At 52.6% G+C, this 23,726-nt stretch overlaps 7 protein-coding genes and 1 pseudogene across 7 annotated transcripts; 3 read left to right on the forward strand and 5 right to left on the reverse strand.

Annotated features, from left to right (window-relative positions):
* Positions 1-238: 238 nt before the first annotated feature.
* On the reverse strand, positions 239-3,232 carry SAPIO_CDS8607 (annotated as a pseudogene; the record flags this gene model as incomplete).
* A 643-nt stretch (positions 3,233-3,875) lies between these two features.
* Positions 3,876-4,957, reverse strand: SAPIO_CDS8608 (uncharacterized protein; the record flags this gene model as incomplete). The annotated part of the gene is made up of 3 exons (XM_016790209.1): positions 3,876-4,400; positions 4,493-4,800; positions 4,927-4,957. 3 exons carry the CDS (start codon positions 4,955-4,957, stop codon positions 3,876-3,878), a joined length of 864 nt encoding a protein of 287 aa, XP_016640472.1.
* Positions 4,958-7,302: 2,345 nt separating this feature from the next.
* Positions 7,303-8,080, forward strand: SAPIO_CDS8609 (uncharacterized protein; the record flags this gene model as incomplete). The annotated part of the gene is made up of 2 exons (XM_016790210.1): positions 7,303-7,690; positions 7,785-8,080. 2 exons carry the CDS (start codon positions 7,303-7,305, stop codon positions 8,078-8,080), a joined length of 684 nt encoding a protein of 227 aa, XP_016640473.1.
* Positions 8,081-9,412: 1,332 nt separating this feature from the next.
* On the forward strand, positions 9,413-10,471 carry SAPIO_CDS8610 (Glycosyltransferase family 8 protein; the record flags this gene model as incomplete). The annotated part of the gene is made up of 2 exons (XM_016790211.1): positions 9,413-9,482; positions 9,555-10,471. 2 exons carry the CDS (start codon positions 9,413-9,415, stop codon positions 10,469-10,471), a joined length of 987 nt encoding a protein of 328 aa, XP_016640474.1.
* A 2,237-nt stretch (positions 10,472-12,708) lies between these two features.
* On the forward strand, positions 12,709-13,364 carry SAPIO_CDS8611 (uncharacterized protein; the record flags this gene model as incomplete). Its single annotated transcript, XM_016790212.1, has 2 exons — positions 12,709-12,867; positions 13,068-13,364. 2 exons carry the CDS (start codon positions 12,709-12,711, stop codon positions 13,362-13,364), a joined length of 456 nt encoding a protein of 151 aa, XP_016640475.1.
* Positions 13,365-14,206: 842 nt separating this feature from the next.
* Positions 14,207-15,381, reverse strand: SAPIO_CDS8612 (Poly(A)+ RNA export protein; the record flags this gene model as incomplete). The annotated part of the gene is made up of 2 exons (XM_016790213.1): positions 14,207-14,564; positions 14,657-15,381. The coding sequence occupies 2 exons, from the start codon at positions 15,379-15,381 to the stop codon at positions 14,207-14,209; spliced, it is 1,083 nt and encodes a 360-aa protein (XP_016640476.1).
* A 1,882-nt stretch (positions 15,382-17,263) lies between these two features.
* On the reverse strand, positions 17,264-18,632 carry SAPIO_CDS8613 (uncharacterized protein; the record flags this gene model as incomplete). The annotated part of the gene is made up of 2 exons (XM_016790214.1): positions 17,264-17,984; positions 18,079-18,632. 2 exons carry the CDS (start codon positions 18,630-18,632, stop codon positions 17,264-17,266), a joined length of 1,275 nt encoding a protein of 424 aa, XP_016640477.1.
* Positions 18,633-22,064: 3,432 nt separating this feature from the next.
* On the reverse strand, positions 22,065-23,367 carry SAPIO_CDS8614 (Branched-chain-amino-acid aminotransferase, mitochondrial; the record flags this gene model as incomplete). The annotated part of the gene is made up of 2 exons (XM_016790215.1): positions 22,065-22,250; positions 22,333-23,367. The coding sequence occupies 2 exons, from the start codon at positions 23,365-23,367 to the stop codon at positions 22,065-22,067; spliced, it is 1,221 nt and encodes a 406-aa protein (XP_016640478.1).
* Between the last annotated feature and the right edge of the window lie 359 nt (positions 23,368-23,726).

The raw sequence follows: 23,726 nt of genomic DNA on the forward strand, positions 1-23,726 counted from the left end.
CGGATTGTGAAGGGCGCAGTTGCGCTAGTCCATTCAGGGTTGCCGGGGGACCGAATAGAAATCGTTTAATTGCTCCGGGCCGGCACTGAAGAAAGTCGCCGACGTATCACTCTTCCTCCAAGACGAAACACGGTTAGGCAGACGGACATGAATATCTAATAATACATATATTGTTATACATTGTATACCCTCCAGTAGATTCCAGAGAACGAGAACACCATGCTTTCTATTCTTATTTTTATTCCCTCGCAACATGCCTCCCGCTCCTCATCTTCTTCTCCTCCAACGCCTCCATATCCTTTTTCTTATGGAAATGCGGCGCTAATTCAGCCAACCACCTGGCCTCAATTGGCAGACAGCTGCGCATATACTCCTTCGTCGTCTGCACCAGCTCAAAGTAGATGACCACCCTAGGCGGGGGATCCATGCCCGCCACCACTGAGCTCGGGTGCACGTACACCGTCGTGTTCGTCTTGACCGTCCTGTAACCGTCGCCGCCGCGCTGCATCCGAGCCGCGTTCGGGAAGAAGCCCGCCGTCAGCGCTCTCTTAATCGGTAGCTGGTCGTTCTCGCCGCACGACGACAGCGTCACTTCGACGCGGTCGCACAGCTTCGCCAGCTGGTCACGGACGTCGCGCGCTCGGGTCAGCGATCGCTGTTGTAGGAAGTTCTCGCGCGACCAGATAGGGGAAAAGTCGCTCTCGACCCATTGGTTCCAGATGTTGAGCAGCGTGAGGTGGTCTCCGCCGTCCTTTACTGTGAACCGTGCGCGAGCACTGTCGGCGTGGATCTTCTTGTCCTTGGGGCGGAAGAAGAGGGCCGAGGCCTCACCCAGCATCGAGACGATCGAGAGCACCTCCTCGACGCAGCCCTCCTTGTCTGCAGCTAAGATTGCCTTGGCGAGCATTGGGTCTGTCGGAAACTCGGCCATCTGTCGTCCAACCTTGGTCAACTCGCCCTTGTGGTTGAACGCTTGGAGCGCGTACAATAAGTTGAGAGCAGAGATGAGCGACTCGAATGGCGGGGGATCTAGGAAGTCAAAGTTGACGAGGTCGTGGATGCCGAGTGCCGAGAGTTGTAGTACGACACCGGTGAGGTTCGTGCGCTGAATTTCTGGTGTCGTAGACTCGTCCATCTCATTCATGTAGGCGTATTTCGTGTACAACCTGAAGCATTTACCAGGACCCACACGCCCGGCACGACCGCTTCGCTGGTTAGCTGAAGCCCGTGAGCAAGGCACAACGACAAGGTTCGACATTCCCGTAGCTGGGTTATAGACATTCTCCTTGACGAACCCGGGGTCTATCACATAAACGATGCCATCGATCGTCAAACTGGTTTCGGCAATGTTCGTTGCCAAAACCACTTTTCTCGCACCCTCCGGCGTGGGCTCGAAAATCTTGGCTTGCAGCTCAGAAGGTAGATTGGCGTAGATGGGACATATTAGAAGCTCTTTTATTCGATTCCCGAGTTTGCGCGCCGTGTCTGTTAATTGCTGCTCCGCTGCTTCGATTTCGTCCTGGCCGGTAAGGAAGACGAGGATATCGCCTTTGTCCTGAGTGGTATGAATCTGGAAGACTGTCGTGATAGCCGCCGTTAGATAGTTGGCCTCGGGCTGAGAAGCGTAGAATATGTCAACAGGATACCTCCTGCCGGGAATGTTGTAGATGGGTGCGCCGTCGAAATACTCGGCAAACTTCTGCGCGTTCATCGTGGCCGACGAAATCAAAAGTTTGAGCTCCGGTCGCTCTCTCGCCAAGTCCTTGACTAGTGCCAGGAGGATATCACTGTGTACCGTCCGTTCGTGGGCCTCGTCAATCATCAGGGCAGAGTACCCCGCAAGGTCCGGTTCCGTCATGAACTCGCGCAGAAGCATACCATCCGTCATGTATTTCAAGACGGTCTTGTCGCTTGTGCAGTCTTCGAAACGGACGCAATAACCGACCTCGTGGCCAACCTTAACCCCGACTTCTTCGGCAACACGAGCAGCTACGCTCATGGCCGCGACTCGGCGAGGCTGCGTGCAGCCTACCTTCATTCCATTCTTTGTATATCCCGCCTCATGGAGATATTGTGGTAACTGAGTTGTCTTTCCGCTACCAGTCTCTCCCACGATGACAAGAATCTGGTGCTGCTCCATAGCGGCCAAGAAATCGTCTCGATATTGATAAATCGGCAAGCTCTTTCTCGTCTCCTGGATCGACAGAGCTTTCTTCTCGGCAGCGTCTATCTGAGCCGCAAGGAACCTCTGCTCCTTGGAGAGCAGTTTGCCCTCGCCCGCTAACCGCGTGTCCAAATTCCACTTGACGTACTGGTCTTCGTCAAGTACATATGAATACGTGCCATCGTTGACCAATTCTGGTCTCTGGATTTGGGCCTTGGCCTTGGCCGCCTGTTCGCGTTCCCACTCGTCGTGCTCCGTCACGTATTTCTCGCGACCGTATTCGTCCCTATCCACGTATCGTTTGTACAAGGCATCGGCCTTCTTCTTCTTATCAATTTTTCCCTTCTCCGTGATATAGTCCTCCGGCATCACGTAGCCATCGACATGGTCGTCGACCCGGGCAAGCTCTTCAGCGAGCCTCAGGACTTCTCTGTTTCGCGCAAACTGTGCCTTCTCTGCTCTCGTCAATTTTACGCCGCTTTCGAGTTCTGCCGTCTCTTCAGCGACTTGCTTCCGTAGCAGGGCCAGCTGTTCGGGGTTTCGTTTCTCGAGGTATTTCTGTCGTGAAATGAGACGCATCTCGTTCATATCCACCAGAGCTTCCTCTCTCCTCCTACTGGAATCTTTTGCGTCGGCCTTTGACCCTTTCTCGTCGCGCTTCTTTAACCGTTCGGCAAGAGCGTCTCTCTCGGCAATATCTTTCCTCCTCTCGCGTTCCTCTTCTTCTTCTGGCGAAGGTTCTCTGGGGCGGCGACTCTCATCGCTGTCTCGGTGGCTAGTCTTCACCCGCTTCGGCGAATGCCTAACTTCCTCCTCCACCTCTTCCTCGGAGGGATACTCCTCATCGCCCCACCGATCTTCGTAGTCGTCATCTCTTTGCCGTCTCCTCGATGTCGTGGATTTCCTCGGTGACCTGGATCTGGATCGCTTCCTATGCGTCGAAGATCGGGTGGGCGACCTGGAGCTACGCCTATGGCGGCTTTTGTGCTTCTTGTCCTTCTTCACGACGCGCTCGGGGCCGATAGTGTCATCGTCCATCGGGACGAAGGCGTACTTTTTTGAACTCATTTTCGCCGGAATGGAAAGGACAAGAGGAGTTTCGCATGCAAGGGAAGCCGCTCCCGCGCTGGCTGGGTTCTGGATGGAGGTTGCGCCGTTCAAGTTCACTTTCGGACAAGCTTCTCAGATGTCTTTTTGCCTTGATCGTGAGTTCCGCCACCACACGCCAAAAAAGACATGATCACGTGAAACCGCTCTTATCGATAAGGGGCTTCCCGCGTATGGGGCGCTAACTATTTTCAGTCACTAGCCCAGACCCCAACCCCACGCCTCACTAGGGGAAGCTTCGAAGCTCGGATGCTGGCTCATAAACAAGCTTGGTACACATTCCCTCATCCGTTGATTGCTTTCGAGTCTCCAATATATGAAATTCGAAATGCCTGAATACAGACTCTCAAGGTTTCAACGTCAAGATGTGTAATGTCTTCACAAGCCTTCCCACAGTCTCGAAGCCTTCCACTGTCAATCTTGATATTGATCGAGAATCCACGACAAGCTATCCTAAAATATAATCCTCGAAAAATTATCTACAGTAGATTTTAAACATCTAATTTTAAGTACTTTGGAAGGATGTATTCAGAATGTTCCTCACTGTTCGCCCACTGATTACGTCGTACGTCGCCCTCCACGCTTGCAAGTTGTTCGCCAGCAATCAGCTCGTCAGACCAAGAAGCTTCTTCAACTCCGGGATTTCAGTATGATCCCTCGTAGACTTCATACGATGGCACCACTTAATCGTCTTCTCCTCGAGGCCATACTCGTCGTCTTTTGTCTCATCGCCTGAAGGGACCGTAGGTGTGGGTGAATTCACAACGTCGACGGGCTCGAAAAGAAACTCTCCGCCGACCTGGCGCTGATCGCCAGATTTCGTAGCAAGACCACTCTTCACCTGCTTCAACCCTTGCAGCACGCCCGTGACTACGGTGGAGGTCATGGATTTTCGGGTGTAGGTCGGACGGGCGCCAAGCTGTAACGTCTTGATCATGCCTAACGAGTCGAACAATTTCCGGCTTGGATCTGTGTAGATGGGGAAGACGCAATTTGTTACTTCGGCGTACATGTCGATCAAAGCTGGGTCGCCGCACCCGATGACGACGACGGACGTGCTAACGGGGAGGCTGAGGAGCGCATCTGGGGTGATAGCTTCGGAGAGGGCTAGAAGATAGTCTTGGCAGTTCTGGAGAGGGGAGAAGTAGGGAAGAAAGACACCGATGTTAGCCGTAAGTCACAGCAAAAAAGATGAAGGAAGGAGCAGCTGAAGCTACGTACACCGCAAAAGAAGTGGCGCACGAAGATGACGAGGACTCGCCGCGCCGAATTCTTGCCATTGTACAGGCTCTTGAAGGTGTGTGATTTGCCCTCCTTATCCAGAACCAAGTAGTCATCGAGCGCTTTGACGACTTCGATGGGCGGAGGTACATCGTTTGTGCCTACCTCCCCATCGAAGTCCTGGGGTTTGCTCGTGTCGAGTTTAGGGGTGGGCGACTTTCGTTGATCGCCGGATGTCCTCGGCGGGGTAGGCGAGGTGATAGCGCCGGTGGCTGTCGCCGGCGCCGATGCTGCTAGGGCTGGAGTCGCTTTTCACCGCGCCATGTTATTAATTCTTTCTCTCTTGCAAAGTAGACGCGATTGGGAAGCTCAATTACCCATCTCGCATGGGTTGGGCTGAGTCGAGACGAGGACGGAAGTGCATGCATGCTTACCCTCTGTGACAGGAACTGCGGGCTCGGACATTGCGACCTGGCACCTAGTAAAGAAATAAGTCCTGCGCCAACGTGAACAGATGCTGAGGAGTGTGTCAATTGAACAATTTGAAAGGGCCACACACAAATGACACTTGAAGAGTGTCAAGTGCCAAGGTAGAATATTTATAAGTCAAGGTTCAATGCCAATGTCCATACCGAGTCAAAATCCAATCCATAGGTTTGCGCTCGCTTGAGCCATGCCACATTTAACTTGCTGAGACGAGACATTCTGCAGCATTGACAGCGAGAGCAGGGCAGGTGACCCCTCAAAACCACCCGCAAGATTTTAGAGTGTGGATCGGGTTCGGAATCGGCGTGCGGGGCTTGATTGATGTCCTTCAACTGTTATGTGGTTGGGGATGTTTTCTCGAGTCTGCCCAAATACCGATTGCACTTTCCACCCATAAGCTCTTCTGATTCCTTCCGCTATTGGAAGGAAGACGTGCGTCGTCAAATGCAATTCATATCGCCCAATTCAAGTATCATCCCGAGAGCCCATCTTTCAAGCACCAAGGGGCTTATGAAGTAATTGACCCAGAGCCGTAATGGTTTGGCACAGCGATCCTCTTAATCTGAAGCACGCCCAGAGGTGTGTCCCTTTCTGCGTCTAACCGAATTTCTAGACTGGCACGGACGTCATTGCACCTCTCTATCGATTTCTACTCGAGGTCTGGAACCAAGGGGTATGGTCCAGAGTGGTTCGGAGAAATCGAGGTGTCCAACCCCAATCTCCTGGGCTCTATTGACATCTGAATCGTATTTGATTTGCCCCCGGTTCGCCCGGCATCCTACGACAAGCACAAAAAGGAATGTCGAAGCCGAAACACGCTCTCGGTAATTCCACGATGAATTATCAATCGTTTAAATGGCGCCATGTGTATTCCCTTCTTCTGTTCCGTCGATCGACCGGTGCTGCCCTCCCTCGCGTTTCAATGCCCCAACCCTTCCCCAAATACCAGAGATGAGGGCCCAAGAGCTCACGAGGCGTCCCGGGAGTCCATTTACACAACTTCCCACCCTTCGAGTTCATCTGGCAAAAATCGCAGCTCGGCACAGCTTTTGCCCAGGATAGACGACGAATATCGTTGAACCGTTCGAATTGCCTCCTGGCATGATATCTCATCGGCGGTGCGTCTAGGCCGGACTTCCGAAGTCCGGGTTCTGTGTAGATCAATCTCTACTTGTATCCCTGGTCTCCTTTCTCGGCTCGTCTTGCCAGCCATGGATGGAACTCGCTGGCATTTCGACCCGAACCTTTGATGAAGTGACGGCAAGAACCGCCAGCCTTTGCGCTGTGCATCCCATAAAACCCCTTCTTGCCACCTTCGAGAAGTCACGACGGTTTCAGCCGAGGATTATTGGCATGTTCTTCATGAAACCCTAGGAAGCTTTTATGGGATGAGTTAAGCTGGCCCTTGAAACTACTCAGCCACCACTGGAACTCTCAAGCTGAAGCATGCCATGTTTCTCGAAGTGTGCTGGACCTGTCGTGGCTCTAATTCCTACCCTCTGAGCTGGCTGAAGCTAGGTGGCTTCAGCATTATCAGTCGCGGCTCTACCCGGGACCATGTTGATCGGCGCAAGAGCCGTTGCCGACTCTCGCACTATACCGTCCGTCGCTGCTTCGCTGATAGTGCTAATCGTCTTGAAGATTCCTCAACTCGGCCCCTCACCCTTGTTGTAAGCCGAGCGAGGAAAACGATATCATGGATAATTACATACCTGCAATGGCAAGAGGATTCCTTGAAGGTACTTACTTCCATTTATAAGTCTGAGGAGAATATCATTTCTGTCCCCCACATCTTATCGAATAGTAAATTAGGACTTAGACAGGCAGTGGCAGACAAAGAGGTTACAACTAAGAATACCATAGTAAAGAGTCCAGAATACCTCAAGGGTGGGTACATCTATTTAGGAATGCATCTACATGCTTGAGTCTGGTGCAAGAGCAGCCATCCATTATGCCCCTGCTAAAGAACCACCCTCCGTGCCAAGGCCGGCACGGAGCCGTGGTGCAGGCCGGAGCACCTCCGTTCACTGTCATCGCAGAATCCGACATACAACAGCCTTGAAAACTACAGTACAGGGTGCTAGAAAACCCCAAATGAAAAACCTTTCCTTTTTCAACTTCTACTCCTTTCATCCCAATCTCAAACTTCTAGAAAAGCACTACCAACCCTAAGAAGGAGGGTTTCCATCTCAAACCATCATCTCGAGTCTCTCGTCAAAAGGTTAATGTTTCACCCGTTGTCAGTACCTTCCCAACGAGACTCGATCAGTCAGCTAACCGGTCTTCTTATTTTACCAGGAAACCTCCAGGGAAGTACCGCCGAAATGCACGCGCTCAAATCTCTGGTGCTCCTCGGGGTAGCTCTGACTTCCGAATTGATATCCGTTCTCACCACCAATCCAATTCTCCCCGAGTTCTCAATGAGATTTATCTACAGGGAATTTCACGAGACAGTGGTCGTCAGCGAAAAAATTGTCACATTTAACTATACCATGGAGCATCTTTCTCTGTCCCTGCTCGAGCGTCTCCAGCGCGCCGACGAGGAGCCAGTTGCAATCGCTCCTCCCGAATGTGACCCTCAACCGGGTCTGGCCGTGCATGACCACTGCGATAACGAGCGAGCTGATAAAATGAAAGAAATTGCGACCATGCTCAAGGACCAGACCAAGGCTGACGAGAAGAACATGGATGATCTCTCTCTCAAGCTTATGGGTAAGTAGATAGAACATCATCCATATATTCTACTGCCCCGGAGGCTTGCCTAGACCGCTTAGCGCAGCTCTATTCTCTAACTTCCTTCACTAAGTTGACTTTTGCACTTGGGGAGGCACCCTCTTCGGAGACACTATGGACAATCTCAAGGCTGCCAGCGACGCCCTCGGCGCGAAGGTCGAGTTGATGTCAGTTAGCGAACAGTCTGTCAATGACAAGCTTGCAGACGCCCAGAAGACTTTTGCCTATCCTCTGTGCGATTCACTCGTTCAGGACAGCAATAGACAGACGGGAGAGCCCATTGGTGACAGCAAGAGAACTCTCAGCGATGCTGCTACCACTTTCCAGGCTCGTGTGGAGGCTAGTGGAAAGGACCTTGGCGACCTTTAGGAGAGGTGGAGAGATACTCAAGCCAAAGTCAACTCCCTGCGGGAGGCCGTTGCTCGTAGTATACACCAGAACAGCGGTTCGAGTCGGGATGCCATCGCCGACGACTTTTCCGAGTTTCTTCGGAGCCAACTTGAGTCCTTCCGCCGAGTGGGCGAGACCACTGCTAACCGCATTGAGCAGCTAGAGAAGGTATGTGTCCTAGTCGGATGCGCACTTGCATAGTTTAGGTTCCAACATGGCGCAGGAGTTCCAAGAGTTCATGAGGGCTGAAATGTCCGACTACATACGGGCCTTGGCCTTCATGTAGACTGTCTTTTGAGAGAAACTGGCTCTCACAGAAAAGGAGAAGGCGAGATCCGAGACGTTTCGTTATTTTGATGGATTCGACCTGCTAGTCAAGTTTAGTCGGGAGCTAGCCCCTTTATCGGCGCTGTTGGTTGGTAATTGATCCAACCCAGCGAATCTGAGATTATCAATCATCGTCTCTCGGCCTCCAATATCGTAGTCTGTAACCGTTAACTCAGTCTCCATCGAAGCTTGGCGTATTTGGGGCATTGGCGATACCCCCACATCCCGAATCCTCCATGTCGGCCATGACTCCGCAATGCAAACAAATCCGCAATGTTTGCGTAAAGGGGCCAGCTAGACTGGCCCGGCTCGTGTTCCCGAGCCAAGACCTCTGTTCTTATCAAAGTGTATTCCAACGCCAAAACGTTAAAAGGGAGAGCCAGCACTTGCGTGCCCTCCAATTCCGCACCGGTTCTAATCGGCAATGGCGTCATAAAAACGGACCGGCGCAGAACATCGGACCCCACCAGAAGCGAAAAGAAGGACGAAAACCCAGTTACAATCTCCAATGCCGAAACGACAAGGGCGACACTAATGTCATAATGGGCTATCATCATTGATGAAGTCTCCGAGGAGATGGTCCCTGTATCCCACCCAACCAGAAGCCCAGGGAGCATCACTCTTGGCCCCCCCTCCGCATTTGAAATCTAGCACGTTTTTTTCACCTTTTAGTGCAAGCGTGATGGAGCTGATCTATTTAGATCGTCGCCCCCTCTCATACTTGACCGAGATGGCGACAGTAGGCGTAGTTAACTTAGCCTCAAGATCATCGGGGACTCAGTCGAAAAAGCCTCAGAGGATATCGATATATAGAGGGCTCATAAGATTGAATCCTTCGTCCTCAAGCATTTGCGCCCGAAGCTCAATGCCGAACCCACTTACAGATCTCTCTATCCCCTAAGGAAACTCTATTTAGCGCAGTGGCGCCGATTCCAGAGAGCTTGCGTGGAAGGGCGCAAGGAAAAGAACGTCTTATCGCGCAAGATGATTTCAAAATCGCCTGAGGAGATAGCAAATGGCCACGCTAGGAATGGTGAGAAGAGGACAGGCAAAGGTAACGATATCCGCGTCCGCGAACCTCCCACCACCACTCGAGCGCAAAGCTAACATCAAGCTTGTTCCCCAGTCTGGGCGACGCTGATAACCCACGAATCTTACCTGCCCGGCCTTCTCACCCTCAACTATTCCCTCCGCAAGGCGCATTCAACCTTCCCACTCATCGCGCTATACACCGACAGCCTACCAGAATGGTGCCTCGCCGCCATCCAAGCGCGAGACATCGCCACCCGGCGCGTCGAATATATCCAGCCGTCATCAGGTCGGAACTACAGCGAGGATCCGCGCTTTATCGACACCTGGACCAAGCTCGCCGTTTTCTCATTGACAGAATACAAGCGCGTCGTGCTACTCGACTCCGACATGTTGGTGTTACGCAACATGGACGAGCTGATGGACCTGGATCTCGACGAGCCGGGCGTGGCGGCCCGCGGAGGCGCAGGTTCGAGGAGGGTGTATGCGGCGGGGCACGCCTGTGTGTGTAACCCCCTTAAGAAGAAGCACTACCCCGCCGATTGGGTACCGGAGAACTGCGCATTCACAAAGCAGCATAGGAGCCCCGATAAAGCGCAGGTGTCAGGAGGGGGATGTGACCTGAGTCCGCTGGGCAATATCAATAGCGGCTTGATCGTTATCAACCCATCCGAGGAGATCTTTGCCCAGATCGTCGAGTACATGGAAAAGCATGCTTCCCGAATGCTTTTCCCAGATCAGAGCGTGCTATCAGAGCTGTTCCAGGGCAGATGGGTCGCTCTGCCGTACATATACAATGCGCTTAAGACATTGAGGAAACCAGAGACGCACCAAGCAATCTGGAGGAAAGATAGGATAAAGAACGTGCATTACATTTTGGCACCCAAGCCATGGGACGAACTTGACAGGCACGGAAGATGGACAGGAACAGAGGAGAGCCACAAGTGGTGGATTGACACGAATCGAGAAAGACAGGAGGTTGAGAGACGGGAGGCCATTGCTGACGGATTCTAGGAACTGCGCGTCTCATTGGCTCTCCTCTAACGTATCTCCCAATGCAACGCGGCCTGCATTTCATGTTCGAGATTCGGACTTTCAACGCACACCAGAGATACGGATCTTGCGCGAGTCAAGAGCGTCGGTTTAATTGTTGGGGGGAAAACACCATTGCCTGACGGGGCATTTCAACACATCAAAAAACCGGCACGATTGTTCCTGACTGGAGTGAACATTTGTGCAAGACACTCCGATTTCACTTGATGATAGGGATAATAATTTACCCACTACACGCGACGCACACACCCCTCTAGTTCCTGAGGGGCAGGGCGAGACGAACCTGCAAGACTGGTCTAGAGCATGGCGATTTTGTCCATACATAATGCACAAATCGCAGAAGTGAGCAAGCCATCGCGTGTTCCGCTCCCACCTCCTCGTGCGGATCGGATAGGACGCCGCAGATAGACACTGTTAAGGCTTCACAGTCCTGTGCGGTAGTGGCGGTGAGGGCGCGGGCGACGAGGAAGCTCAATCAGGGGCTTCGCAATGCGGATGAAGTATTATTAGTGTACACGTTTTTTGTTGACGCCCGTTTGGTGGATTAGTTCAGAACATTGGAGTTAGTACCAGGGTTAGTTTGTAGGCATGGCCTGGCAAGGGTGGGATTGTTTAGGTACCAGCCCCGCCTAGCCATAATTGCGGAGCCGGGCTGGTACCGAAATCTCCAAGTTTTGAGCGTGGGATTTCTAATTTAATCCGTCAAATTCACTTGATTGTTCAATCAGCTCAACACAAGGTTGGCCCAAGCTCCTCAACATTCTCTCTCGCCTCGCCGCCCGCCTCCCGCCTTACTCTGCGCTAAGTCAACCTGGGCGCAACCTTGCTCATGGCAACATGGCACAACCTGGAGGAAACTTGAGACAGAGGGAGAGACACGAAAGCGTAAAATAGCACAGTGGAAGTGGAATTGCAATCGGGTTAGATACTCTCACATGCAACGTGACTTTACAGTCTCGGAACAAATTAAATGCACCGTGTCTAAATCGGAGAGTTGCGAGAGAGCGACTTTTCATCAATCGGATGATGTTGTGCTGCGATGAGGGTGTGGACTTCCTTTGTTGCAGCTGAGTTTCGACAACTCCAAAGTATTAATGTTGACAGCAACTCACCGGTACATGAAGAAGCCCTTCGAACTGTTGCGACGCTACTTGAATCCATTACGTGAAGCCAAGGTCTGCTGTACTCGACCCTGGATTCGGGAGATTACCAACATAAGAAAGCCAAGAAAGGTACATAGTACCCTTGTCTCCCAACACCCGTGCTTGTACCAGCATATTGTTGCCGATGCGGCATGGGCCCCGCTCTTTCCCAACTCCGCAATTCCCACCCATACAGGGCAGAGAGCGACCCTCCTGGTGTGTACATCCGCGGCCTAGGCCCGGGACATCTCGATTGCTCTTGCAGCTTGAAGGAAGGACGAAGTGTCAGTATAACCGCGGGAGTCACGGAAGACACATGTCGAGGGGAGGGAAGTGCCTTCTCAAGATAGTTGAAGAGGGGCACACGCGACCACAATCAACGTCAGAACTAACACAGTTGGCGTGTCATACGGAGTACAATTTGTACAGAATGCCTCCACAGGTGAGCCGACGGATAGATGGACTTTAGCACAAGGGGAACTTTCTTTCCCCTTCCTGTCCGAATATGAAATCATTACATGCACAAGTAGTGAAGTAGTGTACTTCCAAGTTCCCAGCTTAAGCTATGTGCGGGCCTGCGAAGCAAACGCATGGGAACTTCAAGGTCCAGTCATACCATTCTAAACTAACTCATCAATGATCCATCGGCATCCCTCCCTCCCTCCATCTTCCCCTTCCTCCTCCCCGAGCCACCGCATATACATAGTTTCCAGTCCGCCGCTTTCGTCGTTCCAGATCTGCACCATCATCTGATCCAGAGCCGAGTCTCTTCTCCCTATCTGAGCCCCTCACAGTCCTTCTACGTGCTTCAAAAGCTGCCTCAGCCCCCGTTGTCGTTTTTACTGTTGTCTTGGACAATTCAGCTCTAGACCCCTTTGCCACCAGTCCACTTGTTTGTTTAGACAGCTCTTTCCTGCGACAACCAACAAGCGCTAGCCTCCCTCGTCCCCCTTGTCTCCTTGCAAGTCAAAAACTCCTTTAAAAGCGGCCTTGAATCTATCTTTCTTTCTCCCTTCCCCCGATCTTCTTTCACATATACCTCCAACCTGTCCCACAATGTCTAGAGTCGGCAACCCCGTTTCCAAGATTACGCGCTCCATCGGTTCGACCGCGAGTCGTCCCGTTGTTGAAGCTCAGTACGCTTCTTTGGCCCCCAAATATGCCGAGCTTCTCCGCAACCGCCGTCCTCGAGTTCTCGACAACAGCCAGTCCGATGTAAGTGAAACCTCACAAAAATCCGCCCCTATCCCAACCCACATCCCACTCCGCGAAGAGCTTCCCATCCCCGGGTTTCCCCCGGCCCACTCAATTGTCAATCCCTCGGCTTCAATCCCCAGCTCGCAGCTCGATGCCCATTTTTTTCTCCAGGTACCCGCTTCAAAACTCCGACTAACATGTCATTTTCACCCTCTTAGGCCCATTCCCACGCTCGACATCTCATGACTCAACACGTGCCCGCCCCACACCAACCCAACCTCGTCAAGCTCCCCAGCAATGCTCCCAGTGCCTCGGTCGAACGTCGTACTCCCGTCCCCATTCTCTTTAATCCCCAGACTGCCACTCAACGCCAAACTTCGGCCCCGACACGGGACTTTGTTTCAACTCCCGAGGTCCACTTTATCGCGAAAAACCCCAAGAATCCTGACCCCTCCATCGCTGGTATCGAACATCTCGACGTTGACGAGGTCGCGCTCAGAGCTGCCTCTAGCTAGTTGCGATAGGAGCGAGAGCGCTTGGAGGATTCATCCGTTGGGGAGGAAGATGAGCGAGTGGTGACAAGGATGGTTGTTGCCGAGGGTCCGGCATCGGTGAGATCTCGCAGGACTAACACTGGGGCTCTGAATCTGAGAGTGATGCGAGGCTAGCTTGGATCAGGGCCCACATTCATGTGGCATGTTTTATTTTCTCCTCTTTTCTTTTTTATTTTTTTTCTTGGGCAAATGACACGGTTCTCTCATTGTTCAATGTTTTACGTCTTCAAGGCTGATGAAATCCACAAAAATGAAGGATCATTGGAAATTTTGGCAAGCGGGATGACTGGCGGCAGGGAAAAAGGCTCTGTTATTATTTTTGTGTTTTCTCTTCTTCAACTGTACTTTCATTTTTTTTTCTCTTTTTAATGGCGGCGTAACCGGATTCATAGGTTACTGCTGAGGAGAACTACCTATTCTATGACGACACTCAAAGCGGCCCAATTCAACATCCTGTTGGCATCTTGCTCATTAAGCTTCATTCAACCATAGATGAAATGGCATTTGCCTCGAAAAAAGAATACTCCATGCAGCTTGACATGCAAGAAACAGTCTTGCTACAGTCCTCCGTACCGTTTCCTCCCCCTTCAAATTTCGTGGGTATACGCCCTTGTCCTGATCGAGCATTCGGCTCCTGGATGACGTAGAACCAGGGACACCAAAGACTCCTCACACAGGAAAACAGGGAATAAAAAAACAGGTGCCAACGCCATAACATTAAGCCCAAAAGTCTTCCTCTCTTTCCACTCCCTTCGCATTTCCGCACAATTTCTCCCCCCCCCCCCCTTTTTTTTTTTTTTTTTTTACCGCTTCTTGACCGCCGGTCTAGGCTTGCACTCATCAGCGTCAACAGGATGAAGCATAACCTTGATAGGATACTGCGTCGTGTTGTGTTGGTAGCCCTTGCTCCAGTCGTAGGAGATGGCGTAGGCGAAGATGTTACCCGTCTTGTTGAAGGTGGTGGCAACGATGCTGCCGCCGACGTTGGGGTAGCCCTTGAGACGGTGCTTGGCGTCCTTGTCCCAGAAGTGGAAGGAGCCGTCGGAGCCAGCGGTGCTGAAGGTTCCGTAGACGGGGTGGAAGGAGATGTCGTTTACGGCATGGACAGTGACGACGTTGTTGGATGGGGGGTCGCGGTGGCATTTGAAGGAGAAGTTGGATCTAAAAAAGAGAAAAAAGGGTTAGCTTTCTGTGAGAGGCAGACGCTTTCGAGAGGAAGGGATGATGACGAAAAAGAAATAGGCAAAACATACGAGCTATCCTTATCTTCCACGTATTGAATAGCGCAACGGCCCTCAATACTTCCGATGGCGAAACCAGCCGAGTCCGTAAAGCAGCTGACTACCTTCGTCTGCCACTTGAGCGGGCTCTGGAGGGTCTTGTAGAACTTGGTAGGGTTCTTTAGATCAATGACGTTAATGTAGCGGTCAGCCGTACCCATGACCAAAAGATTATCCTTAACGTCCATCGTATAAACGCGTTCCTGGCACTGAATCTGAGCAGCGGGCTGCTGCTGCCTCATATCCCAATACTTGATAGTCTTATCCCACGAACCAGAAACGACCATGGGCCCATTCCCGGACTCGAAGAAGCGCACGCACCGAACGGGCTGATCGTGAGCTCCCACCTGAGCCGTTTGCGTGCTGGCCAAATCGCACACCTTAACCTGGTTATCGGCGCCCGCCGAGGCGATCTTGGTGCCGTCCTTGGAGAAATCGACGTTGAAGACGGGACCGGCGTGTTCGTAGATGTGGCGGCCTTCGCTCTGGCCGGTGCTGGCGATTTCGTAGATGCGGACCTTCTTGTCCCAACTCGACACGGCGAGGAAGTCCGTATTTCCCTGCGCCGGCGAGAAGGCGATGTCGGAGATGCTGTCTTCGGGAGGGTTGTTGAGGGCGACGTCCTTGGAGAGGTCGCCGAGGGTTTGGCTAGGTGCTGTAGTGGACGATGAGGTCCCCGTGGAGAAGAGGCCTGCCATGGTTGCGGATTGGGCTCTTGGAGATCGGGTTTGTTTGGTCGGCGGGCGGGTGGTGAATCGGATTTGGAGGTGGACGATTAAGGATGCCTTTATGATACAAGGAGGACTCGACTAGAGAATGGTTAGAAGAGGGCGATGTGAAGTCGGCGAGGAAAGACGAACTTAAGAAAATAAGAGGTGAGGCTGTGGCAGGTGCCTGACGCGTTCTAGGCCGAGGAGATTTCTCGCAAGATCCAATGCCAAAGACAAATTATGTGGAAGAAGCAATCGAGGAATCTCAACACACAGTTCAAGGGATAGATATAATACGACTTGTGTGGGAAGAGGCCGTTCAAATACGTGGCGACGTCTTTTGAAGTTGATGAGGGACCTTCAAAATGCTCCCCTCCAGGCAGGAAGGCAGAATCGAGAAAATCCAGGCCTCGAATCTCATTGGCTCATCAAGCAGCTGCAGCTTGTGATGTCTAAACCTACACCAGAAGCTCACTAAGCACACGCCTGGAAACAAGGCCCCACCCATAAAAATAAAAATTCAGAGCTTCGAAATCGTTTCTGAACCTTTTCCTTTCCTCTCTCTCTTTCATCATTTCACATCCCCCCTCGCCCAATAAATCGCTATCGAAGCTCACAAACAGAGATACTAGCCCTCGCAGGCTCCTATCTCGATCCTGCCTCTGGCAGGATCACATCTTCGCTTCGGGAGAAAGTCCCCGGACAGGCTTCCTGATCTCTTTTGAGTGATGGGGCGAGGCGGTAACGCGCCGCCATAGAAGCACTGCGGCTGACCTCCGCGAGAAACCTGTTCCTTTTTGTCTGATGTCTCTGGCCCCGACCTATCGCTACATCGATGTGTCTGTCTCTGTTCTTTTGCCCTTTTTCTGGCCTCCGGAAACCCAGGGGCCGTCGTGCACTCTTATGGACGAAGATATGAGTCCTGTGTTCTGACGTCTTCTGGGGCGTCCTTGGTCGGAGCCTTGGGTAGAGACGAGGGGATACTTCGATGGTAGGACGGACGTTTCAGGGCTTCTGGTGCTGGGGAACACATGGGTTTCTTGCTTGGAGGATTCGTTGTCGAGGTAGAATAGGTATGCGATTGCTCGGACATTGTTCGCAATGCCGGGTTACTCGATGGGGCTTATTCTTGGTGCGAGGGGGTATATGAAATGATCGCTCCTTTTTTCCCCTTTCTTTTTCTTGCCACCATCTGCTTGGTCTTGGGGAAACTGGTTTCTCGATCCTGGTGCTGAAGGACAGAACCAAACTCTGAACCTCGTGGGAGGTTTTATCTCTGTCCAGCAGCATCTGGTAACGGAAAGCCCTCGCTGGTATAACGCACTTGGTCAACAGCGCTCGCAAGTTCAATGATGATCACTTCATAGAGTCAAGCACTGAGGCATTCCTCCGGGGATGCCCATTGAAGACTACCATTTTTTGTTATCTGACGAACTGCGAAGAACCAACGGTTTCCACTTTAAAATTACCCTGTCTGTTCCGAGATGTCTTCAGAAGAAGGGAGCGCAAGCGCTGCTCCGAGAATATATGTTGAATAAATGAGTTCAAATAGAACAAGAATAAATATACAAGTCAAGGTTCATGTCCCACTTCACCTTCCGCTTCTTGCCAACCCACCCCCATCCCTTTTTGGTCGCCCATCATCTCTTCCCCCCTTGGTCGGGGCTTGCTTGCACCTCAACCTCGTGTCATGAGAAAAGAGAATTTCGCAATGATACATGTCATGTTAACGTGTTCCGCCGTCTAGAGAAAGCCCAAGGTATCCATAGTCGAAAAAAAAAGAAAAAAAAAGTTTCCATCCCAAATTCCAATGCCATGAAAAGAAGGGGGGGAAGAAAAAAAAGAAATAGGTCCTTGGCCTCCACCGTATTTACATTAGCCCGCCCAAGACAACCTTTGAAATATTTGCCAACTCCATCTTGACGTGCGCCTTGCTATTCTCCTCAAACTCCTTCACGGCTCCCTGGATGATCAACTTGCGCACCTTTGTATCAGCCTTCGCGAACTGCTCGGCCACCGGCGCCGAAAACTCCCTCGGGGTCGGGATGAGGATCAACAGCCTCTTATAACAATCGATAAGCGCATCACAGAGCGTCGCGAACGTCTCATAAAAGTCGGGATCGAAAGGCAACGCGGGTGTGAGCAGGTAGGTGTACGTCTCGCCGGGTAGGAGCTCGGCCTCGGAGCCTGCAAAGTTGATAACGCTCGAGGGCGCCGCCGCGGCGTTCACGCCGCCGTCCGTGTCGGGTGGGTAGAGAGAAGCCTCGGCGGCGGCGCTACTCCGCCGGCCTTTGCTGGCCGTGCCGCGACGGAACATTTGGGGGAGGCGGGCGCGGGATAGGGAGCCGGTGCTGCCGCCCTCGCCATGGAGTTGTTGGAAGGAGTCGAACTCGGATAACAGGGCGTTGAAGCTGCGGAGGAATTCGAGGGGTGTGGAGGAGTTGAGGTCGATGACGTTTGGGAGGGAGAGGCCTAGTAGGAGGTAGTTTGTTGCTCGTCGGGCGAGTTTTTGGGCCATTACGGCGGACATGCGGCTTTGGTTTGGCCGGTCGAACATGTACGTGTTGAACCAGAAGACTTGGCCCTCGTGCCTGAGGAGAAGGGAAAACGTCAGCAACAGCTCGATGGAACGCAAAAACAGCATTCTAATTGTACAACGGTCAAAGAAGGAAAAGGGAGACGCACGCCTTCCTTAGGTAGTCCAATGTATACATCCTCTTCCTCGCAATCTCCCTCATATTCCTATGCATAACGGCGCCCTCGCCCTGCCACATTTGGCCAAGCGGCTGCACGGGAGTCAAGCCCCCCGTATGAAAACTCGTCGCCGTCGGCGCCGTCCTCCCCAGTATCCTCGAGAAGCTATCCCCCGTAACGGGCGTCATGGCGACGGCTTCCGACTCTCTGCTCAACTTGGCCGCAGCCGCGAGCGCGAAATCCGGTAAGGCAGGTGGCGCCGTACTATCCGTCACGAAACTTGCGCTGCCGAGGCTTCTCGCACCGGCGCTACTCGAGGAGCCGGATCGCTTTTTAGACTTTGTGGGGCTGGAGAAAGAGGTCTTGCGCGCAAAGGAATTCTTGCGGTCCTTCGTGAGGACATTGGGTTGTTGGAGGAGGAAACCGTTCGTCGGGGGTTGTTGCTGTTGCACTGACTCGCCGGATGAGGTGCCGGGTCGAGACTTGGAGGAGGAACCGAAGAAGGCGAAGGCACTCTGGGTCGCAGAGGCGGATTTCGGCATCATCCTTTCGATCAAAAGGGGGGGAAGGGTTTGACCCAGTTCCTCTAGAGTTCGCGCCGTCGGTGTCGGAAAGGTGAAGAAAGAGCGCGCGTACACGTCAGAGAGAATACGTGGTCAAAGGAGTCGTAGTCGGGGGAATGTGACGGCCGTTGATGGCCGAGCCCCTTCGAGTTGGGGCACTCGATCGAGGCTTTTTCTCTTTATTATTTCGTATTTTCTTTGCTCGTTAGGGTATCGACAACGTTTGGTTGCTTTTTCTACAAGTCCTCGATCGTTTTGAGGCTTGCTCCTTTGGGAAAGTCGGAAATTTAAATTTCGGGTCTTGGAGGGGTCTTGGTCACGTCACGTTCGTTCGTCAAGAGACACGGGTAGAGGCGTAATCGATTCGTGATGTGGTCTTCGTTTTATCGTTTTGACAAGGCGTCTCACCGCTGCCCTTATACACACCCCCTTGGGGGCCCGTGGGATGCGCCTGGAAGACGTGATCGGATTGTAGGAGCGATTGGGGACTCGACGGCAAATGGGGTGAGATCAATTTATCGTCCTGCAGTTCATGGGCGCGTGCGTGACGGCGTAGACACTGGCTCTTAGAATAGAATGGAGGAGAGGTGTATATACGGTATCGAGTCTTCGAAGGGCGTGCCCGGTATCATCTATCATAACATGGAGGAGAGGCGACGGAGAAGGAGGCGGAACAAGGCGAGCGGGAAAAAAAGAAGAAAGAAAAGAGGTGAGGTCGCGTTGATGAGTGGAGAAGGACTGGAAATTTGACTCTAATTTCAGCTGGAATTAGAATGGTCGATTAACAAGAACAGGTCCGAATCAGCCTAGACCAGACTGTGAACATTCCCTCTGGGAGACACAGGCGTTGAAACAATTAGAGAATATATCGATTATACATCGACACAGGGAGCGTGGAAGCGAAGCCAGGCAGAGATCCGGCGAGGCGGAGGATCAAGAATATGTATGGCGTTAAGAGAGTGTTGGTCAACCTGAGAACCAGAGGAGATTTAACGTTCAGGAGTACATTAATAGCACCAAGGGACTGAAAGAAAGACAGGGAGAGGAACACCTTGATCGGAATCAATTGATCAAATCCATTGATCCATCAAAGTACTTCGTTGGAGTGTGGTCTGGCCATCCTGTATCCTCGTTGGTCCAGAGAGCGCCAGCACTAATTGATTGATGTTCTTGAGGTGCCAACGCTGGAATCTTACTGGGCAAGAAGCCGTCAAGGTCCTTCATTGATGCTGTCCTTCCTGTCCGTGACGATCTCAACCGCTGCAGGTCTAGAAGTATTCCAAACCAGCAGCCCTTTGAAACAACTTGAGCCTCGCCCATTTACACCTGCGTCTGCATCTGCCAATATTGTCCTGACATATTGATCGACCTACTTCCTATAGTACGCTCCAAGGTCCAATAGTGTTCCGCTAGGCACACCCAGACAGCAGCCCAGTCCAAGCCACCACGCAATGCGTGATGGAGGGAGACAACATCAATGTACGGTTCATCCACCACTACTTGTCCTCAACCCCATCCTCAGAAAGGCTGATATTGGGGAGTACTTCGTAGGAGACATCAATCCTAATTTCCGCGCGTACAGAAGATCCTTAATTGGAAAGAAAGCCCCATCTCTCCGGAATGTCAGTATATTACGGCGAACTGCGCGATCCAAATTGTTCGTAAAACTCGTCGCAGCCGAGTCTACTTCGTACTTCGCAGGACAATGGACAACAACAGCCTTAACTGTGGGACGTTGGATCTGGTCCTCCCTCAGGCGACGGATTGCCGAGCGTCTCAAGGGATCTGGGGCAGGGGGACCACGTCCCGCTCGGTATGCGTGCTCGCTGCCACGAAGTACCCCCTTTTTGCTCCAAACGGAATGCCAATTTTACAACAGTCTGTTTCAGATTGGGGCTAGAATCCTCCCGTTGATGCAAGGAAGAGAAATGGAAGAATGCGGGGAGGGGCTTAGACCCAGCCAACTGGTGCCGCCAACGAAACAGACAATGGCTTTTTCTCAACTAAACTACTTCGTATGTGACCTTGTGCTGTCTCGAACGAGAGCCAGAACATTGAAGCACACGTTGGTCATGGGAACCCCTCCTGGAATAGGCAAAACAACACAGAAAAGGGGGCTACTCACCCAGCATTCCTACCCTTCTATTGCCTCTACCTCTGAAAACCTGTTCCATCTGCCAGCACCCCCTTCGTATTTCCTGCTCGGTCAGTCTAAGAAATTTTCTTGCTGGAAATGGTTTCGATTTCCCCCCCTATTAGGATCTGAACCATTCGAGCAGGGAGGAACCAACCGATTACAGCCCTGCCGAATGGGAGGGTGCTGGAAGAAGGGAAACAAACAGACCAGTCCTCTGCTCGCCTTGCCGCAAGTCATTGGTAGTACAGCCAGAGGTCCGCGGCGTCGGCTCGACGATCGCCGCTGTGATGAGCACGGGAGAGATCTGGGCCGTTTAGTGTCGGCGGCTGAACCCTTTCTTACAAGAAGAACTCGTCCCTTTTCCATGCGTTTGCGCTCACCTACCCTTGACCGCCACCATTTGCATTTTTTCGTGTCTATCCTCTGTTGCGACGTGGTTCGAGGATGGACTGGCGAGCAGACACAACCGAACTATAAGTACCACAGGTCACGAAATGAGAATCGCAAAGGCAGTCTGTTTTCGTCTCATCTCATGTGCCTCTTTCAGCCAACCTCCCGGCGATCAACGAATTTGAATTTTCGACGCTCTTCCCGCGATGCGAATTATTTGAGAGGCTCCGCAAAGTCGGGGCGAGTGCGAGGTGGTCGTGGAATGCATCAATCCGAGTCAGCATGAGTGGACACGATCTCGATCTCGCTTCAAATTGTTCCAAGTCTTGTCGCCCTCCTGTGGACATGAAATGAGGAAATTGATAAATTATTTCACGTTAATGACGCCTATAGATATATCTGGCATGACCTGTCGATGCTGGGCTGAACGGCCATCTCCCAGAACTCCGGGTGGTTCCGTGGCCTGCTGGACGCAGTTAAGTAGAATTAACATGTGCGTTGAAGCCATGATCGATAATATCAACTACATTCCTCCAAGATCATCATCACATCTGTGCGTTTGGTACTCTAGTCTAAAATCACCTTGAAAAGATGCATATTTATTTCCTAAACGAAAATGCTACATTGATAAAGACAACACGGCGTTATACACTTGTAGACGCGGGACTTAAATATTATAATCCCAAAAATCGACCCCGAACCTCCCATCCCTTTTTTATCCCGAACCCGTCTGAATCCCGCCATGTCTTCTTCTCGTATGTTAAATCATTAGCAAAAAAGCAGCATGCCGCCTTGCCTTTCGCTAAAATGCTAAAATGCAGTTGACATCTCTTCATATTCTTTCCCCCAGTCTGAAGACCTGGAATTTTTCTTCTTTTTTTCCCTTCTTACGCCTCCTCACCCTCCTCGGGGATGATGACGGCCCACTTGTGCTGGGGCTCACCGCCGTACATGATGTCCTTGAGCCATCCCCTAACCTTGAGGGTGTACTCGCCGCCCTCGCCGGTGGGGCCCATGGGGGCGTCGAGGTTCTTTCCACGGTGGTTGACGACGGAGATGGGGCAGATGAAGTACTAGGGAGAGAGGCCATCGTTAGTATTTTATTTACATGAATTGACATGAAAAAAAAAAAAAAAGAGTTAGGGAAAACCTTACAGCAGTGCCCGCGGCAAAGCTCTCGAGGATCCTGCCCTCATCGTGAGCCTCCTCAACCTCCTTGATGGTATACTTCCTCTCAACAATCTCAATCTCGGGACACCTCTCCCTGAAGAGCTCAAGGACGCTCCTCCTGGTGACACCGTCAAGAATGATCTTGTCGTCGAGAGGGGCAGTGACGAGCTGGGGCTTGCCGCCCTCGCGGGGCTTCCACAGGATGAAGAAGTTGCTGGCACCGGCCTCGGTGCAGAGACCCTCGGGGCCGTACAGCCAGAGAATCTGATGGAAGCCGTCATCCTTGGCAAGGGCGGTAGCGAGGAGCGAAGGACCGTAGTTGGCACCGACCTTGGCATAGCCGAAGCCGCCGGACCAGGCGCGGATCATGTCCTCGGGAGACGTCCTAAGGCGGAGGCCGCCGGCGGGAGAATCCAGGGAAGGCATGAAGGTGCAGATAATGTAGAGCATAGCCTCGCGGGAGGCCATGACGCCGAGCTGGGACTGGGTACCGATCATGGTGGGGCGGAGGTAGAGGAAGGTTCCAGGACGGGACTTAGGGATCCACCTGGGGCCGTCGACGGCAAGGAGGGCAATGAGAAGCTTCTCGAGCTCCTCGGGGGGGAAGCCGGGGAGGGAGATACGGGTGGACGACATGACCATTCGGCGGGCGTTGCAGTCCGGGCGGAAGAGGCGAAGGCGGCCGTCGTGGCCTCGGTAGACCTTGAGACCCTCGAAGCATTCGGTCGCGTAGTGGAGCACGGAGGCAGTGGGCATGAGGGAGAAGGGGCCGTAAGGCTTGAGCTGGGGGGCGGCCCAGCCGGTGCCGGCGGTCCAGGTGGCCGTGATCATGTGGTCGGTGCAGATGGAGTCGGAGCTGGCGGTGGCGGCTTCGACGGTGGGGACGGGACGAGGGGACTTGGTGCGTTCATAGGTGAGTTTGGAGGCGTCGAGTTCGGCGTAGGCAGGGGTGGATTTGGCAACGCCGTTGGAGGGGGCGGCGGCGGTCGCCGCGGGGGTTGCGAGGGCGGAGGGAGCCATTGTGGTGGTGGTGGAACGGAGCACGGAGCACAGAGGACGGAGGGCGGAGGCGGACTGTGGTTGAGGTAGCAAAGAGCGTTGGTTTGGGAGTTGGGGAGGAGCAATGGAAGGGTATCACTTGGAAGAGGATGGGGGAATGGTTCGTACTTAAAGGGAAGTGAGAGGCGGAGAGAAGAAGTAGTGTGAGAGCCACATTTTAAGTTCGGGGGAAACCCGGTCTAGAAGAGGGCAAAAACTTCGAGGCGGGCTAAAAGCCGGACCCGTCCCTATATCGAGAGAAGTACGTACTGCATACACTCCACTACATGAGGATCCCCTGTCGGCGGCCCCATTCTCCGATCTATCTCCTCCCACATGGA

This window comes from Scedosporium apiospermum (genome assembly GCF_000732125.1).
Source record: "Scedosporium apiospermum strain IHEM 14462 chromosome Unknown SEQ_SAPIO_0121, whole genome shotgun sequence".
NCBI lineage: Eukaryota > Fungi > Ascomycota > Sordariomycetes > Microascales > Microascaceae > Scedosporium > Scedosporium apiospermum.